This window comes from Sinocyclocheilus anshuiensis, unplaced genomic scaffold (assembly GCF_001515605.1).
Source record: "Sinocyclocheilus anshuiensis isolate Anshui unplaced genomic scaffold, SAMN03320099.WGS_v1.1 scaffold799, whole genome shotgun sequence".
NCBI classification, from domain to species: domain Eukaryota; kingdom Metazoa; phylum Chordata; class Actinopteri; order Cypriniformes; family Cyprinidae; genus Sinocyclocheilus; species Sinocyclocheilus anshuiensis.
Genome location: NW_015548231.1, coordinates 14,721 through 33,888, shown reverse-complemented (window position 1 = coordinate 33,888; position 19,168 = coordinate 14,721). Strand labels below are relative to the sequence as shown.

General features: G+C 38.9%; 1 protein-coding gene and 1 pseudogene across 1 annotated transcript; one reads left to right on the top strand and one right to left on the bottom strand.

The window, feature by feature from the left end:
• The window catches only part of LOC107654594 (unconventional myosin-Ih-like), a 12,954-nt pseudogene extending 11,418 nt beyond the window's left edge, over positions 1-1,536 (bottom strand).
• A 10,046-nt stretch (positions 1,537-11,582) lies between these two features.
• On the top strand, positions 11,583-18,255 carry foxn4 (forkhead box N4). Its single transcript, XM_016441766.1, has 9 exons — positions 11,583-11,650; positions 14,632-14,795; positions 15,594-15,685; positions 15,811-15,903; positions 15,993-16,114; positions 16,211-16,307; positions 16,422-16,629; positions 17,255-17,617; positions 17,721-18,255. The coding sequence occupies exons 1-9, from the start codon at positions 11,592-11,594 to the stop codon at positions 17,969-17,971; spliced, it is 1,449 nt and encodes a 482-aa protein (XP_016297252.1). The 5' UTR covers positions 11,583-11,591; the 3' UTR covers positions 17,972-18,255.
• The last annotated feature ends 913 nt before the right edge of the window (positions 18,256-19,168 follow it).

Sequence of the window (19,168 nt, the reverse complement as noted above, 5' to 3'; positions counted from 1 at the left end):
CAAAGACATGCGCACACACACACACACACACACACAAACAAACAAACACACGCAGGTATGACTGCCACAGAGAGCATTTTTATATAATTTGGCAAAATAAAATCAGCCAAAAATCTCACAAAAGTTGTGATAGAAGCAGTTGGCCACATCCAGTAAAATTAATGGCTCTCTATGGCCCTCTGCTGGTCAAAACAATTTCTTTCCTAAACTGTAATGCTTTTAGGCTTATTTCTAACTAGCAGAAGGCAGAATTCATATATATATATATACACTGTATATATATCACAATATATCATTATCGTGATTTTTGTGGTCATGACAATCGTGTAGTGAAAAATCTGACATCATGACAGCTCTTTTTTTGCACATCAGATTTAAAATTAGAAATCATACCTGCACTAAATAACTATAATGTTTAGTGTCTTTCTCCAAGCCCAGGTGCCTCAGTAGGTCTTCCTCTCCTCCCTCCACCAGCTGGTAGAAAATGTGAAAGTTTCTCTCACCATGGTTTTGGTGAACCACTCTAGACTTTTCCAGCAAATAGCTGAGGATATGGCCACCAACAGCATCTCCCTACGCATTAAAACAAGCGTGAATCTTTTTTAACATGCAATATTATTTAATGGGATGAAAGTAGTAAGGTATTTGTCGATACCTGACAATCAAACTGGATGTCCATATACTTCCCAAAACGGCTGGAGTTATCATTTTTCATCGTTTTTGCATTTCCAAAGGCCTAAAAGCACATGTAATGAATGTAAAGCATACATAGTGAATGGTCAGACACATTCTGAGAATATTATTGTTGGACTGACCTCAAGTACAGGGTTGGACATCAGCATGCGGTCTCTCACAGTGTCCAGTAAGGTGGAACTAGGGCAGCTGACCGCATAGTACTGCAAGATCTTCTTGGAGGCCTCAGTTTTACCTGCTCCACTCTCCCCAGATATCAAAATAAAGTGGTTGTTGGCTTCTGATAGCATGGTGTGGTAGACATTATCTGCTAATGCATATCTGAGAAGGACAAAAAATGTGTTTCAATTTTATTTACAAATGTCCAAGTTACTGGTTTGGCAATGAAGGTAAGTTAAAAACTTACATATGAGGGGGTAGCTCAAAGAAGTTCACTCCCATGTAGAGGTCCATTTGTTTCTTGGTGTAGATGTCCAATTCTTTGTATGGGTTTACAGATATCAGCAGAGTACCTATGTAAGTCTGAGAGTATAGAGATGTTGAGATGACATGAACTTAATCACAATGTAAAAAGCAAAGTAACCTTTGTTTTTGATGTCTGACTCACATAAATCAAATCCTCTGTGAAACGCTTCTTCAGATTGTCCAGGAAGGCTGTCTCACTGTTGTGGGCATCAAGAAGCACAAAGTCCTGGATGCCAACTCTGTCTCTGGCAATCAGGGCTCCCTCCAAGTCCAACTGACCCAGTTTACCCTTTCCTTTCTGCCAATCAGACAAGCACAACACTGACCATGACCCAGTGCAATTTGTTTACACTGACCAAGTCTATAGGATTATGTCATTCTGCAGGCATAAATTCCAGAAGCTTAGCTTTTAAAGCAGCAAAACAGGTCTGAATATCAATTTCTGTCAAATAATCAGTGACTCATTTCCAAAGAATATTTTCAAAGACTTCATGGATGCTGCATTTCTTCAGCAATAAAAAATCAGCAGTAAAACTGAGCTGTTTAGTGACTCTTCACCTTTTCATTAATAGATTTCGTTCATTAATAGATTTGTTGAGAGTGAGACTGAAAATCGGGGTCTAAGGTCTCTGATTGGGTCACAATCATCCAACCGCATAATCCCCTGCTGATGTTCAACTAAGAACTTTATAATGCTGCTCTCGATTGTAGAAGCTTTTGTAATGAGATATCATCTGCAATGAGATATCATCTGCAATGAGTAGACCACGTTCCTGTCCCTATGACTGACAGCTTTGCTTTCGCTAAGAAACCTGTTTAAATAGCATGTTGTGATTGGATTTATTCCACCTACCATATTAGATAACATTCAGTACACCTTAAATACGGGTGGCCATATCTTCCAACTTGGCTCTGGGAGATACTTTCGAAAGCCAAGAGTGCTTGTTTTCACTCCACTGAAATATTTCCTGAGATATAGGTTTAATCAAAGCCAACATCAATAGTAAAGTGGGTTTAATCAATGGCAATATCTAGCAGTGTGAATAAAGGTCAATTTATTATTTAATGATGTTTTTTAGGCTTTTAAGCAACTCAGGAAGAGGTTTAGCCAAAAATTTTGCAATTGAACTATTGTCTAAAACCACAATCCTCAACCCAAATGATCAGAATTTGTTCTAGTTACTTCCTTAGTTCAGTGTCTGTCATTGTGTACTAAAAAGAGAAGTCTATTTCTCAATATGTGAAAGAAATTTTGAAGGCATGCATTGCTCAAATCTTTAAAATTGTGTATTTTTACATGCTAGATATTTTTAGGATTGCCAGTAGTCCTTACTTTTCTTCAGAATTTGCTGTAATTTGTCCTCTTCACATTTTTTTTTTAGAACACAGGATATTTGACTTTCATATAGCGAATTAGAAGAAAAAACAGAAAAGGAAAAAAAAAACGAAGTCTAATCTAACGACTAGAAGCCCCCAAAATCTCCTCCGCCCCCCTTTCACCCCCATAAACCTCATTAGCTCTGAAAGAGGCCGTTTTTGTCCTGTAAATTCCAAAGACGATGGACAATGAAGAAGCTTTTAAAATGCAGTCTACATTCCATTACACATATTCTCTCTGCATATCCTTTCACAATTTATTCATTAGAAAACATTTAATGTCACACCGAATTTCACACTGGGCAGTCCCAGGACAATAGATGAGATTTGGCCTATTTGGGCTGGTTGGATGTAGAGGGGGAGAGGGCAAAGGAGCAGAAGAGGGAGAGAGAAAGAGGGAGATATGAAGGAGGGACAGAGGGAGGGGGTTGCTTATATTTGTCTGATCTGAGAGCTTCTGAAATGAGGCCTTCTTGAGACAACAGGACAGACTAAATTGTGCTGTAACGGTCTGTGTCCCGTTGCTCGCTGAAACACTCATTTAGCATGCCCTTGGGGCACACAATGGAGGCTTGTTCTGAACAGCACAGTTATATGAACACCGTAATCAAGAGTGCTGTGTTCGGGAGGGGGGACGTGTTTATTGGATGGAAGATTTTCGTCCACCTGTCCGCCAATAGTTGTGAATAGTTGTGAATCACCACCCACCACCTCACATCACTTCCCACTATTTCATGTCCTCGCCGCCAACCCCAAAACATGCCCCTCCCACTCTCACCCTGCTTTAAGCCAAAGGGGCAGGTGAACAATATCATTGAAGATCCCCCATTTGAGATGTCAGAACCAATCTCAATCTCGGCGTTATTGTGGAGACTCCCCCTCTCTAGTTTCTGTCCCCACATGGGAACAAGCTGAACTCAATGTCACATGAGGAACAATGGACAGAGAGGGGATGCTAATGTTCATAGTGTGACACTTTCAGTGTGATAAGACGCATGGACATCGGCACAGGAAAAGCCTGTTCCTCTTCTCCAATGAGAGACTCAAACTGAAGGCAAAGATGTTACTCTCATAGGTCTGAGGAACCTGTATGGTTCACATATACAGTCAGAAATTTGGACACACTCACCCATTCCAAAAAAAACCCACAAATGAAAGTATGGAAAATGTTAAAGTAATCATAACTTGTATTTTTGATTCTCTTTGCCTAGATTCCAGATTAGTCAACTGCACGAGGTGTATCTTGGGAAGCTAAATGAGTTAAAAGAGTTCCCATGCAAAAATAAAGAAACAGATATTAAATATGAAAATATTTTCATCATTTCAGGATTTCATAGATATTTGCCAACCAATTTCTAAACCAAGTAAACACTGTAAGCAGTCACATCTTAGACAAAACTATTATGGTCAACCACATTTTAATAATTGCATAGCCTGCAAGAAATGTAAAAACAACATTGAGCCCCAAAGTCAAGAGATCAGTGTCTTCTTCAGTAATTGGGAGATTTAGTCTTTCTCTTCTAAAGAGAATAAAATAGACATAAAGGCACAAATCATTTAAGTCACAAGGCTGGTCACCCTTATGTCACATCAGGTGCATCTGTTTCCCTCTTTAGTATAAAAGCTATTGTCTTTTAATTAAGAGATGCTCCTTCAGCCTGATCTAAAATGTCAGTCGCGGCTGAGTTGAGATGACCTCCACCAAATCAGAGAGGGAGGGAAGGAGAGAAGGGAGAATGGAGGAAGAGAGAGTAAGATACAGCAAAGACATCCTACTCCTCAGAAGGCCTGGCCAAGAATAGGAAAGACTAGACATAATGGGCAATAGCACTCTCCTAAAGTGAACAGCGAGGTCTAGTTACATCTCTCTTTCTCAGAGTAAAGGAACATGAAGTTTTGACAGGTTTACAGCTTGTGATTAATCAGCTGGGTGACATACTGGATATTGTGCTACGTTGAAGCTGTCATCGCCAACTGTGACAGAAAAAAAAGCAAACAGGAGAGCAGAAACTGAAAAGAGCAAAAGAGCACATTAATGGTCTCTTTGAATGCTGGAAATATTGCTTCTTTTGATCTTTCTTTTGATATTTGCTTTTCATATTTCCTTTTCATTGCTATTATTTCTATGCCATTGTTGTCTTTGCTGCAGAAGATTGCTGGCTGATTGTAAAGATAATAGCAGTTAGAACTTATGTTGAGTAAAATATAAATGTTCATTCAAATATCTCTAGATACATGCAAACAGATCATACCTGCATCTTTGGTCAGCTGCCGATCAAAATATGGGAACTGCTCACATCCAGACCAACGCTGTCCTAAATAGTCCTTTCACCGTCCAGCTAGAGCCAAGCAAATCCTACCATCCCAACATCTGCCATGGAACACCTCAAAATTCCATTGTGGATCTAAAAACAACCAATCTTGATTTAGAATTTTCTCCAAAAACTCATCAAAAGTTTTTCTAACACGGCTTGCGAGCAGTTCAAACTAAGGTGGCTCAAACGCGGAGAGGATGCCCATCTATTATTGCTGTGCTCTTCGCAGTAATAACCCATGTTCTGGTTGCAAGACCTGGGTATTTAATGATTCATGGCCCAGTCAGGATGGGATTCAGAGAACCAGAGATCTTACTCAGTGCTTACCTAGGTGTCTACCACTGCGCTGGGTGTAACACAAAGATACAGAAGAAACACAATCCGATATCAACCCTTCCCCCAGTCCTCTACCTCTGCTACGGTAAAACCAAACATGACAACAGAGCGGCTCCTGTTTCTGATCTTTGATTAGGGAAATAGATTAATGGCTAATTAATTAACCACTGTGCATTCAATCAGTGAGTTTGAATGAGACGCTAAATAAAGATGTCATCGGGGCAGACGGCATGCACTCCTCCGAGCTCTTGGCCTCTTGAAGCCAGCTGGCTCAGGACTCAACCAGCATATGTTAGCCATTCAATCACAGCTTGTCCTGAAATTTAGCAGGGCCTATGAACGATCACTACATGTGGTTCTTGGATGGACTAGACTGGAAGAGGTCTTTGACAGTGATGACTACGAAGCCCAACCTTATTTTCCCTTGGTCTTTGTTATCTGACTCATGCTTGAGACGACTGACTGGTGTCTCTTTTCGCTCTGCTAATGACCCAAATAATCCAGCAGGAAAGATTGAGTTTCCTACAGCACTTGCCTTGGATCTCAAGTGTGTGAGATATACTGTGTCAAGCTTGACAAGCATGTGATGTTCAGTGTCACTCTTGCTAATTTCAACATGGTGACATGTGAGGCCAGTTTCCATTGGAGTGCATTTGAACTTTCTTGTCAGCTTTTATTATCTATTATGAGAAGGTTTTGAACTTGACCCTTACTAAATGAATATTCACTGTTTGATACAGATAAGCTCAATCATTTAGCAACTTATCCCACATTTAACGAACAAATGAATTAATTAATGAAGGAATGAATAAATAAATAAAGACAGAAATTACAGTGATGCATTTACAATGGAAGTGAATGGGCCTAATTTGTAAGAATTTAAAAGCAGAATTGCAAAGCTTCTAATTTTATAAAAATGCTTACAATAATTATTGTCGAAACTTGTGCATTATTTGATTTTTAAAGCGGTTTAAATAATTGTTTTAAGGTTTATGGCATTCTGCTGTCATGGCAATATAACTGTAAAATTGGATATATCTTTACACAGAAATTATATGTGAATTTCACACTAAAACCATGCTAACATGCATGCTGTTTATGTCTATACTATTGAAACAGTGAGTATATTAACAATAATGCATCAGCCCATTTACTTACAATGTAAGTGCCTCACTGTACACGAGATTTACACATTTTTTAAAGAAAAAGAGGGACAAGTGGAGATTAACTTTTCTGGTAATAAATAATTATCTCACAAATGCTGTTGACTGAGTTTAAAGGGATAGTTCGCCCAAAAATGAAAATTCTATCATCATTTACTCACCCTCATGTCATTCCAAACCTGTATGACTGACTTCCTTTCCTTCTGTGGAACATAAAATGTGACCCTGGACCACAAAACCAGTCTTAAGTTGCACGGGTATATTTGTAGCAATAGCCAAAAAAACACTGTATGGGTCAAAATTATCGAATTTTTTTTTATGCCAAAAATATTAAAAGATATTAAATAAAGATCATATTCCATTAAGATATTTCCTACTGTAAATATATTAAAACTTAATTTTTGATTAGTAATATGCATTGCTATGGACTTCATTTGGACAGCTGATTTTCTCAATATTTCGTTGTTTTTTTTTTGCACCCTCAGATTCCAGATTTTCAAATAGTTGTATCTAAGCCAAATATTGTCCTATCCTAACAAACCTTACATCAATGGAAAGTTTATTTATTCAGTAAATGTATAAATCTCAATTTTGAAAAATTGACCCTTATGACTGGTTTTGTGGTCCAGGGTCACAAATAAGATATTGTGAAAATTGTCTCGGTAATTTTTTTGTAGAATGGAAATTTATGGTGACCAAAATTGTTTGACAACTTTTTTCAAAATATCTTCTTTTGTGTTCCACAGAAGGGTGAACTATACATTTACGTTGAGCACAGAATATTACTTTAAACTTGTTCAAAATAATTGTTTGCTCTCATCAAATGGCCTTAGAGTTCTGTATCTATTGCAAACAACAAGTCCATTGCACTGTAAAGGTAGGACTACACACACCCATCTATCCACAGTCATATTAAAAGTTGTCCCATTCACAACCTCTGTTGTCAAGGCTACTTCGCCCCTTACACCACAGGCCCGTTCTGCTCTCCTCCTTCCCCCCTCTTTCTAGTAATGCTTGTCCAGCCTTAACAGGCTTTGTGCTGCCCACTGGGCCCTGATGCAGCACGAGACCCGGCAAATCCTATTATATAGGAGTCACAGCACTTGATTTTCCCATTAGAGATTCCAAGCGGAGAATAAGGGTGTATTATAACACCGGCTTTGCCGCGTTCCCACCGAAAATCCCACCTCGCTCTCTCGTTTTCATGGGCTCTTTTCTTAGTATTAGCTATGTTTCATCGGTTCTTTTACTGTGGGATTCTTGATGAGCAGTAAGAATAAAAATAAATAAATAGAAAAGATTAGCATTCTACATAACAGTAGTTATCATATTCTTTGGTTGCATTCCTTGGTTTAATTTTCATTTGCACTGTGAGTAATTCATTAATAAATATACAATTAAAGCTTCCAGACTTATCTATGAAAATTTGTAGTGGCTTTGCAATTTAAAGATACTCTCCTCGTGCCATTGGTAGTGTTCCTAAACTACTTTTTCACACAGGTTACCCAAGGCATCTTCAAACAAATCAACCAAAAGACAACCATTTTGACATAAGCCAAGTGGGACGACAAGTCGTTTTTAGAGGTGTTGAATGAATAGCAGAGAGAAGAAAGCTTTCATGACCTGCTGATATGACCAAAGGTCAAGACTAGTGTCAAGAGGTGACCTGATTGGTGACCCCCAAGGCGTGGTGTTTAAACTGGAACTTTAAAGGTCAGAAAAGAAACAGAAGAATAGGAGGTGACCACTAACACAAGGGGCCTCAGTCAATTGATTTGAGAGTTACAAATGTTTTCTATGTAGGGCTATTGCATTTTTGCTAGTCAGTAATGTTGCCATACAGATTAAGTTGTACTGATATTATGAATTAGGTTGTAAAGCTTGTTTTTGTTTGTGTGTGTGTGTGTGTTCCATTTAAGACAAACATACTTTTTTCTTTTTGGGCGCAAAACCTGTTGCTAACATTTTTCAGATGCTTCCTTCTTACACAACCATATTTGTCTCAGCAGAACCAACATCGTTGCTAATCCATTATCAATGGACACTACCGTTGACCATGTGGTCACTAAACCTTCTTTAAGGCTTCCTAATGAACCCTCTGACCCATCAAAGACAGATCTTCTTGAGACAATGCTTTAGGCTTCCTCTGCTGTGGTCCTGTGGTTCAGTCTGGGAGACAGCGGTCCGAAAGGTCGCTCAGGGTCTCTCATTAGTCTAGGAAACAGAAAGAAACAACAAAGGTGAGAACAGAGAAGTGATTGGGTTAAAACAATATCAAAATCAAAACAGCTCGATCTGAGGTGTGAAACAGAGTTGTGACTTCTGTTCGGCAATTGTATAGCTCTGTTTGTCAAAAGACAATCTTAAAACTGGTGATAAGCTTCAGGATGCAAATGCAAGATGACAGTTTTGGTTAACAATATAAAGAGGAAATTTCCTAACCCTAAAGAGCTTAGACAGTTTCTACACACAAAAGTAAATAAATTTGTATTATATAAATTCACAAGGCAAGTTGCATGTACATAGCTGTTAAAAAGTAATAAAAGCAATAATGATAATATAGGTCTAACTGATTTCAGTCACTAAATCGGCTTTGCTTCTTAAAAGAAACAGACATAAAAACTACATAAAATAGAAAAAGTGCATAAAAAATGACTCTTTCTTTAAACCATGTCTAATAAACAAAGAGACATAAGAGCAAAATACCATTAGGGTAATACACGTAAAATACACACTAAAACATTTCTATAATGCATTAACTAAACAACTTGACTACATAAAACACTATAACGAAAAAACAATAAGGTATTCATTTCAGTAAAATAAAACCATGTGTGATGCGTCTGGGAACGTCCTATTTAATCTAAAATTATTTTGTATGACAAAGTAACTTAATTCAACTGACATGTTTAGGCTATGTTTACATTATCGTTCCCTTCACATTACAAACTTGGCAAATAGTGCGTGCAGTGCAGTGGCTGAGCCTGAAAGAAGCACAGACCCCACGGGCTTTAGGACCCGGCGCTCTTCAGTATAGGAGCGTCTTTTTGCCAGTTGCAAGTGCGCATTGATTGTGACCATTGTGACTTCGCGATTTACCATCTGTAGTGTCCCATGTGGTTCAAGTCAATTAACGTCACCGGCCGGGTATTTGAAACCTGTATTTCAAAATTCAAAAAGTGTCCTGAAGTTATGTTTAAAGACGAATAGAAAATGATAAAATTATGAATATCTGTGGAAGTGCCATTTCTTGGAAGTGACTGCACAATTCTGGTTTCCATTCTCCACTATGCAAATATTAAACGTTAATCTTTCAATTATTATTTTACAATAATAATACCTTTAGTTATAAGCAGCAGTATGAAAGAATTAGATGTGTGCACGTAGTTCATTTGTAGCACTCAGCATAAATTAAGTAACTAATAGCCTATAAAGCGTCCAAATATATGACAGTAAACGGATTTAAAACACACTTTGTGTGTCTGTCGTCAATATCATTATCTGCTGCCTTTCATATTTATTTCACAGAAGAGCCTTGGCTTCAACTCTCTGCTTGCTCTTACGAGTCTGTCATATCTGCGTGAAGTCTGTCAAGCCCAGCGCGCCACTCAGCGCGTTTTTCCCGCCACATTGTAGCAAACGACCGCGGCTTCAAAGGCGGTTAAATGAAGATCAGAACACTGAGCTATTGCTCTTATCAGGACAGCATAGCTCACAGACCCGCACGGAGAGGACGCGTCTTTATTTAAACCTGTATAAAAACAACAGTTCTACTTCTAAATAGGTGAACAACACCAGGAACTCTTATTTGTGTTATTTTGTGTTGTCTATGGCTACAGGGGAACATAGAAATCACTGCTCAATGTGTTACAGATCTCGTGTTTATAGAAGTTTATATTCGTTTATAGGAATCCGTAGCGTGTGAAACAAAGTTTCCAGTAGAAACAGAGGATTTAGTCTAAACTCAGCTTTTTCGTTTCTATTTTTTGGGGGGGATAAGAAGCCTACTGCACAAAGAAACACGGAGAAAAAACTCACATCTCTGAGGAAAGACAGTTTTGATGAAATAAAAGCATTGGAAACCAGGTGAGATGCTCTGACAGATGATTTAGGTGATTCTGGAGGCAAGGCAACAGCTGTCACCCCCTCCTCTCCTCACGCAGTGCGCATGAGCGTCCAGAGAGAACCGCACAGACGAGGGAAATTTAAAAAACGAGGGACAACAAGTGCCCCGACCAACAGTAGAGCTTTCCTCTGTCTCGTTATCCAAGATTTTCTATACCGCAGAACAACTGCAGCATTAACAGGTAAGATGCGGTTTATTTCATGTTTCCATTTTCTTATTTTTAAACAAGCTAAGACGATGCGCACCTGTTTCGGACTGACATATTATGCAGCATGAACACTGATGTGTGACATAAATATCTGACTTTATTTAATAGCTGGTGTTTTGTAGACAACTGCAAAAAAGTTTCGCGTCTATGTTTAAGAAATAACGCTTTTTGGTTAAATTAAGTATTACTTATATGACTTACTTATTACTACTGGTAAAAACTTACATGCACTGTAAGTCGCTTTGGATAAAAGCGTCTGCTAAATGCATAAATAAAAAAATCATAAATGAATATGAAATATTGAGACGTGACAGGTAGGCTATACGGTGACTGAAGACGTCTGATGATCTCCGTTTAGTCAACAAAGCAAATATCACATCAACACTGGATTGTAAAAATGACATTTTTATCTTTTTGTTTCTTGCTCACCCAGTTATTGGGTCTCAGGTTTTTGTTGGTGACTTCCTACTTTATTAATATTTTTAAATTAATGTGTTCTCATGTCGCGATGTCATGTCAGATTGTTTTTTGGTAACACTTTATTTTAAGGTGTCCTTGTTACGCATGTTACAGGTACTTACTATTATAATAACAATTAATTATGCATAATTAACATGCAAGTAACCCTAAGACGAACCCTAATCCTAACCACATAGTAAGCACATGTAGTTAATTAATAATACTCAATACTTTAATGTATAATTACACTGTAATAAGGACGCCTTAAAATAAAATGTAACTTTTTTTTTTTGGAAATAGTCACACTTTTTGACTTTGTGTATTTGCGCTTTCATGGGACTGAATGCACATTTCTAAAATTCCCTTTTTTTTTCTCTCTCTGCTTTGCGTGGTTCATTTACTTGCGTTTTATCTGCCAGAAGATGATTGAAAGTGGAATAACAAGCAGGATGTCAGGAATTCATGAAAACCCTGTGCAAAGTCACCACACCTCCGCACAAGACTACAGGTAGGGGGTGATTTACTTTGATGGCTGAACCCACTGCTTTTGAACCTTGAGCAGATTAGAGAATAAAAAGATAATTTCAGGATGAAGAAGAGCGCTGCTAATCTTAATACAATCTCCACCTTCCCTATTCTGTAAAATAAAGGTGTGTTTTGAGAGGCAGGGAATTGGGGTTTGTGAAAAAAGAAAGGAGCGAGAGAATACATCATCTTTGCTCTGAATGGATCTGTCAGAAAGCATCAGCTCTGTTTACACGCCCGCTGTCGGCACACGGAGGGATTGAGGACCTTGGCGGGGGCCCCCACGGGTCACCAAGGAGAAGTGGCTCCCAATTAGAATGTAAACGAGGGCGACTTGAGCTGTGATAAACTGACTGTGTGCGCCCGCCTCCCACTTTCTGTGGGACACGTAATGGTTTGCATCAATGAGCAAATAAAATAATTTTTTCTTCCACTTGTATAACTGCACCCTAATGACCGTAAACTGTACAATACACAGCTGGGTTTACAATTAGACTTCAGAAATGCTAATAAGTACAAGGATGTAGGCCCCCTTTTCTTGATGATCCTAAATTTGAGTTTATGTGGCATGTTATGAATTCTTTCCAAAATCAAGCCCCCTCTCCTCCCAATTACTGAAGCGCAGTTTTTAAGTCAGTACTATGACAAATACCATTATTATTCTTTTCCTTTATTATATGCATCAATGTGCATCAATCTCAGACCTGCAGTGTAAGACAACGTTTTCTAAAACTAAATGTTAATGTGCTTCTGATGTTACAGAACAGCCATTGTCTGGCAACACAACAAGTGGATGCTCTTCTTGGCAACATTTAACTGTCGGTTATATTCACGTCAAAGTCAGTTTTAGATCCGTTTTCTCTGGCTTTGTGTGAAGGATTCTACGCACTTAATATAATTTTTATACAATATTATAATATAAAAAGATTTTGTGTATAGAATATTTAAATAAAAAATATATAAAATAGGTATTATTATTTAAATAAAATATATAATATTCAACACACAACTTGAGGGAGTTTAACAGTTGTTGTGGCAATTAATTACATAATTAATTACATGTAAACATAAGGTTGTGGCAGACACTTCCAGACTATCCAAAACGACTTACACAGCTTTCAAATAATAAGTATTTAAAGGGTTAGTTCACCCAAAAATGAAAATTAGCCCATAAATTACTCACCCTCAAGTCATCCTAGGTGTATATGACTTTCTTCTTTCAGACGAATCCAGTCGGAGTTATATTAAAAATTGTCTTTGATCTTTCAAGCTATTTAATGCCACTCAGCGGGTGTTGCATGCATCAGTCCAAAAGAAGTTAAATAAAAAGCGCCCATCCATAAAAAAAAGTGTCTCACACGGCTCCGGGGGGTGAAGAAAGGCCTCCTGTAGCGAATCTATGCATTTTTGTAAGAAAAATATCCATATTCAAAACGTAATAATCACTTTAATGTAGCTTGCGCCAAAAGTTGTACACGGAAGCGCCTCCGGGTGGATGACGTATGAGGTCAGCGTTGCGCATGCGCCGCTCAGAAGTTAAGTTAAGTTGTTTAGGATAACATTTCAGTTTATTTGTTCAGTGTTAAATTATACTTTAGTAATATAAGTTAATATTGGCTTACAACATTAATAGAGAGCAATATTAATGAGGAAATCGATATTTGAAAAAAATTTAATTAAATTCTGCTACAAAATGAAAGGGCGGAGAAATCAATTTTAATTCCATTAAATGTTTACACTCAACAGGAAAAGACTGATTAAAGCTCATCAATGAGAAGCAGAACTTATAAAGCCAGTTGTTAAACTGTCCCATTGCCTTCGCAAGGTGTCTTTTTCATGTCTTTATGTGGATAGGCATTAGGAAGACATTTCAAAGCACATGACAGTGTAGTGTTGACATGTTCAGTGTCTAAGGTTTGCTAGCAAGTGTGTGTGTGTGAAAAGGATAATTTTTCAGAAGCTCCAAACCAGAGCAATCAGGGCGCTCAAGGCCATGTCCCCAAGTTCTTCCTTTAATGCTGTAATTTATTCAGGTGGCAGACTGTGTGCAGTGTGGCTTGACCTCCAACTCCTTCAACGACCCCCTCCCAGCTACCCCCATTTGGTACTGTCTGATGCCTCCAGGCGGGGGGGATGGGGCAGAAGGGGACAGGGGTTGGGTGGAAAGGGACAGGGAAACAGATGGCATCCTATTTTTCTCTGTTGTGTGAGGCCTGTCATTCCAGTAGATTAATGCAAGGGGTTGGTTAAAAAAAAAAACCGGTAAAGACAATCAAGGAAGGGTCTGGGGGGGAAACAATAGAGCCACGTGCCGCTGTGCAGATTTGTCGTTTGGGACACAATAGGTGATCATTTTTCAATGGGGCTGGACCAACTGTTGCAGGCAACGTGTGCCACATACCCATGTTTCAAATGATCTCATGCGTTGTTTACATATGATTCAGCCAATGACAGTGAAGAAGGCGGTAGTCACCTGACCACTGTTAGAGGTTGGTTTAATGGAGAGGGGGGCACTGAAGTGGCCAGACACACAAAATAACTGAAAAGTGAGGGTTGTCATAGCGACCCCAATTATTGGACTGAATTGCGAGTGTGTAGTGAAGTCTGGAGAGAATACAAGAGGGTTTCTCTGCTTTCTTGATGCTTAGTCCAAACGAAGAAATGGCTGAGTAAATAATTCTCCCTGCACTGGATTAGATCAGAGGGTGAGAGTATTTTTATTTCCATCCCCAAACAACAGATTTACAAATAGACTTTATTGTTTAGCTATTTACAAGAAAACCTGTTAAAAGAGACAAGAATAGAATTAGTTTATGTAGGCCAAAAATAATACAAATGTAACATTAGGAACTGACAATTAGAAGACAAAATTGAATTGAAGTGCAATTGTTTGCACAGTTCTCTTTTTTCATATAAAATTCATATTTGTGCTTTAGCACTGAGAGCTATACTGTGTTTTTGTAGACTCCTGACTACTGACCCTTCGCAGCTGAAGGACGAGCTGCCTGCTGATCTTCAGTCCCTGTCCTGGCTCACCTCTGTGGATGTTCCCCGACTGCAGCAGATAGGACCTGGACGACCTGATTTTGCCAGTTCTGCTCAGAACAGCCTGCTGGAGCGGCAGACAGGTCAGGAGCTTTATAGACTGTGTATGGTTAGAATGGATTGAGTTAAAAATGGCAGTCCCAAAAAAAAAGAAAGAAAAATCGGAATTCATCCAACAACATCTCCGACGTCAAACTGGATATCTTAGCCTTTAATTAAAGGCTGTTATTTATTCGCATCCACATTTATTTATTTGTCATTTTTATGTCTTTAGCATATTTGCCATTTTGCTTTTTTTTTTTTTTTACCAAACCTTGAGATTATTATTTATTGACCCAGTTATTTTTTTATGAATATTAAAAAAAGGATTTTCAGAAAGCTGTGCCTTAAAGGGTTAGTTCATCCATGATGAAATGAAAATTCTGTCGTTAATTACTCATGTCGTTCCAATGCAAAGAATGCACACACTTTCAACACTGATTACGTTCTGGGGTACTCTCCAAAATTGTGGAAGATGGTAACTCAGGGAGAAGAATTGCTGAATAAATTATGTTATTGTTTTCTTTGCGCACAAAAAGTATTCTCGTAGCTTCGTAAAATTGTGTTTGTACCCCTGATGTCACATGGACTATTTTACCGAAGTCCTTGCTACGTTTCTGTGCCTTGATCGTGGTAGTATCCTTGCTGTCTATGGAGGCTCAGAGAGCTCTCAGATTCCATCAAAAACATCTTCATTTGTGTTCCTAAGACGAACGAAGGTCTTACGGGGTTGGAACGACATGAGGTTGAGTAATTAATGACAGAATTTTCATTTTTGGGTGAACTAACCCTTTAACAGTAGTGGACTGAATCCCTAAAAAACACTTTGCTGAACCTTTCAGCTCAGCTGAATAGCATGACGGTAGCAGGAGGAGCAGGATCTGTGATTCAGCTACAGAGTGAAATGCAGCACAGCCCTCTGGCCATCAGTAGCGTGAGTGAGGTTTCAGATTTCAAACTATTTCATATTACGTATACAACCAATTCAGAACTTAACAACCATTTGTAATAAAGCTAAAATAATCTTGTTTATAGATGTATTCTGTGTTGTTTTTGTAGATGCCCCAGTTTTCCCCTGGGTTTCCGTGTGCCGCATCAGTGTACCAGACCGCCCCTCAACAAGTTCTCACTTTCACTCAGGCAAACCAACAGGTTGGTTCAGTAATTGGGATTATTTGTAAGGACTGTTCAAAGTAGTAATATTATATATCAAGATACCATTTCTGTGTTACATTCTTTAGTGTTCTCCCGGTGGGATTTATGGCAGCTACAACAGCCAGAGTCTGTTTCCTCAACCCCGTATTACTGCTCACAACCAGGACTTGCAGCCCAAGACTTTTCCTAAACCCATCTACTCCTACAGGTGAAATAAGGTTCACTGCGACAGCCTCTGAAAAACATTAAAGGCATTAAAGATTTTATTTATCTCAAGTTGACTATGTTTGATATCTTTTCTCAGCTGTCTGATTGCCATGGCTTTGAAGAACAGCAAAACAGGCAGCCTTCCTGTTAGTGAGATCTACAGCTTTATGAAAGAGCACTTCCCTTATTTCAAGGTGAGGAGTTTATGCAAAAGAATGCCGGCGAATAGATGGACTAAGCCGACACACCATGGAATCAAATAAATGTTACTTACAATATACTGTATTGTCGATTACTGTGCTTCTCAGACAGCACCTGATGGATGGAAAAATTCTGTACGCCACAACTTGTCCTTGAACAAGTGCTTCGAGAAGGTGGAGAACAAGATGAGCGGTTCCTCCAGAAAGGGCTGTCTTTGGGCACTCAATCCTGCAAAGATCGATAAAATGGAGGAAGAGATGCAGAAATGGAAACGCAAAGATCTCCCAGCCATCCGTCGCAGCATGGCCAATCCAGGTCTCAAATCGTTGACTATTATAGTGCTAGGAAACAGAGTTTCATCTTTGATTGACATCTTTGCTCTGACAACCACCCACAACACTCTAGCATCACAGCAGTGCATTTTCTTACATTTAAGGCTGGTTCAAGTCACAAAGCAAACTCATGCAGAAATACACGCCTTGTTTCTAGGAAGACACATGACAAATGAAAACGCTATGCGTTCTAATATTGACTAGAGATGTCAAGCATGCTTCATTTCCCCCAAAAAAATTTCCCCTGGAGCCTGTGCCCATGACACACTATGAGATTTTCAGTACTCCTACTGCACAAAATCTGCAGAATTGCTCTGACTTTACGCAACTAGCGTTGACTCCTCCACACTGTAAAACGGGGCAAAACTCTGGTAAAGATTAATGTAGTGTATTCCAGGCTTCAGTCATTTATCAGATACTTTTATCTAAAGCGACTTGAAGAGATGAGGAGCCACACAGGCATTCTATCATACAAGAACCAACCATATTCATAGTACCACTATGCAAAGCATAAGCTGAAGTAGTACCGACACTAGAGCAGACAAGTAACGGTAGAAATCTAACCTGTCATTAATATTGTCCTGTTTTGCTACTTTTTCTTTTACCAGATGAATTAGACAAACTCATTACAGACAGACCGGAGAGCTGCAGACAAAAGTCCATTGAGACTGGCATGACTCGCTTGCCCAGCTGCCCACCAGGGCCGACCCTCCCAATACCAGTGCAGATGCAGCCCCGACCAGTGGTCACTCTCTCTCTACAGTGCCTCCCTATGCATCAGCACCTTCAAATGCAGCTCCAGAATCAGTCTCGCTTGGCTCCGGCCCCCCCTGCTCCTGCTCAGACACCCCCTCTCCACACCATCCCCGACCTGACAAACAGCTCGCACAGCGGCTTCTACACGGTTCACACCGATGTGAATTCAGAGGTGGACGCACTGGACCCAAGTATTATGGACTTCGCCTGGCAAGGTAACTATGTTAATAATCGACTGATATTAAAATATTGAAAGCCACATAACGTTTGTTTGTATCTAAGCTGATATCTAACACAGTTCTCCTCTTCTGATTGCAGGAAACCTGTGGGAGGAGATGAAGGATGACAGCTTTAACCTGGAGGCATTAGGTACACTCAGTAACTCCCCACTTCGGCTGTCTGACTGTGACCTGGACACTGGCAATGTCACGCCTGTGTCCAATGCAGGAGGACTGCCTTACCCAGACCTGCAGGTGACAGGCCTCTACTCTTCATACTCGGCTGTGGATGCCCTTTCTAACCAGTACATGAACACACAAGGAGCAACAAAGCCTATCGTTTTGCTTTAATTGCACCAGCAAGAAATTAAACAAGTTGAGCTTTACTTCCCAGGACCATCTATAAAGCTTTCAATCCTAGCCTTCGTGGCGTGTCAGACTCCAAAAAACATCCTGCAACACAGATTTCTTCCAAGGCAGCCAAAAATTTTTTGCAAAATTGTTGCAACATCAGATAGAAAGCATTACGATATCCTGAACTGAGTAGCATTTATGGTGACGTCACAGTATTCAAAGGTGTCATTTGCATTGACTGTATTAATTGCTTTAAATGCAATGGGTTTGAAGGGACCAAATCAGCAATGGGTTTTTTTTTTTTTTTTTTAGAGAATTTGCATGGTGAGAGAGTATGATTGATAAGGAGTTTAGATTTCCTCTAACAGCGCAGTCCAGTGCAGATACCGGCATTGTGGCCGAACGTAATCATACAAACTACAGTGTTGTTATCATTATACGCCTAATGCAAATGGTGAATTAACACAACACTTAAGGGACAAAGATCAAATCATGGGAATTATGATTTTGGGTGTTGCCAAGCTTTTTTCTGTACCATAAAAGGAACTTGTTTTCTTCTCATTTTGTCCATGTAACTGTTAGCCTTGTAACTGTAGTTGTGTGTCTTTTGTTGTACTGTGATAGACACTGTATCTGCTCTTTGATGTTTGTTTATTATTTATATTTATGAAAAGAGCTGAAATGGTGACAATAATCGTTTTTTATTGTACATATCTAAATATTTTGAATGCAAGCAATAAACTGTCAGATTCAGATTGAAAGATGTATTCATTTAACTTGCTTTTAATTCTTAATGACTCTAATTTTTAGCTGCATATGCATATACATGACCAGTGTTGGGAAGGTTAGTGACATTACATAAATGAAATGCCACCCTGCATATAGAGTGCGGGTAGAATAATTTGGCAAAAACAAAGCAAATACTGTATATATACACAACTGAACAAAATGTCGACCCATCTGTATTTCTAAGATTAAGATCATTATGAATTGGATAAATGACCACAAACTCACCAAGATGAAAACACGGATTATTTAATGCATAATTATAAATCTCTTTTTAAAAACAGCCTGATAAACAGTCGACAAAGTCAGGCACTTTGGCTCTAGTATTAATCTGACTTGTATGTTCTGAAAGCACACAAACTCGATTAAAGGCATTACATCTGATCAAGAAGTCTTCTTTAATCAGAA

Bases quoted from the DNA above. Each gene is read 5' to 3' on its own strand.
- foxn4 (XM_016441766.1), top strand. From the start codon at position 11,592: ATGTCAGGAATTCATGAAAACCCTGTGCAAAGTCACCACACCTCCGCA. The intron at 15,686-15,810 runs GTGAGTGAGGTT...TTGTTTTTGTAG, and splicing joins GCCCTCTGGCCATCAGTAGC to ATGCCCCAGTTTTCCCCTGG. The intron at 16,630-17,254 runs GTCTCAAATCGT...TTCTTTTACCAG, and splicing joins TCGCAGCATGGCCAATCCAG to ATGAATTAGACAAACTCATT.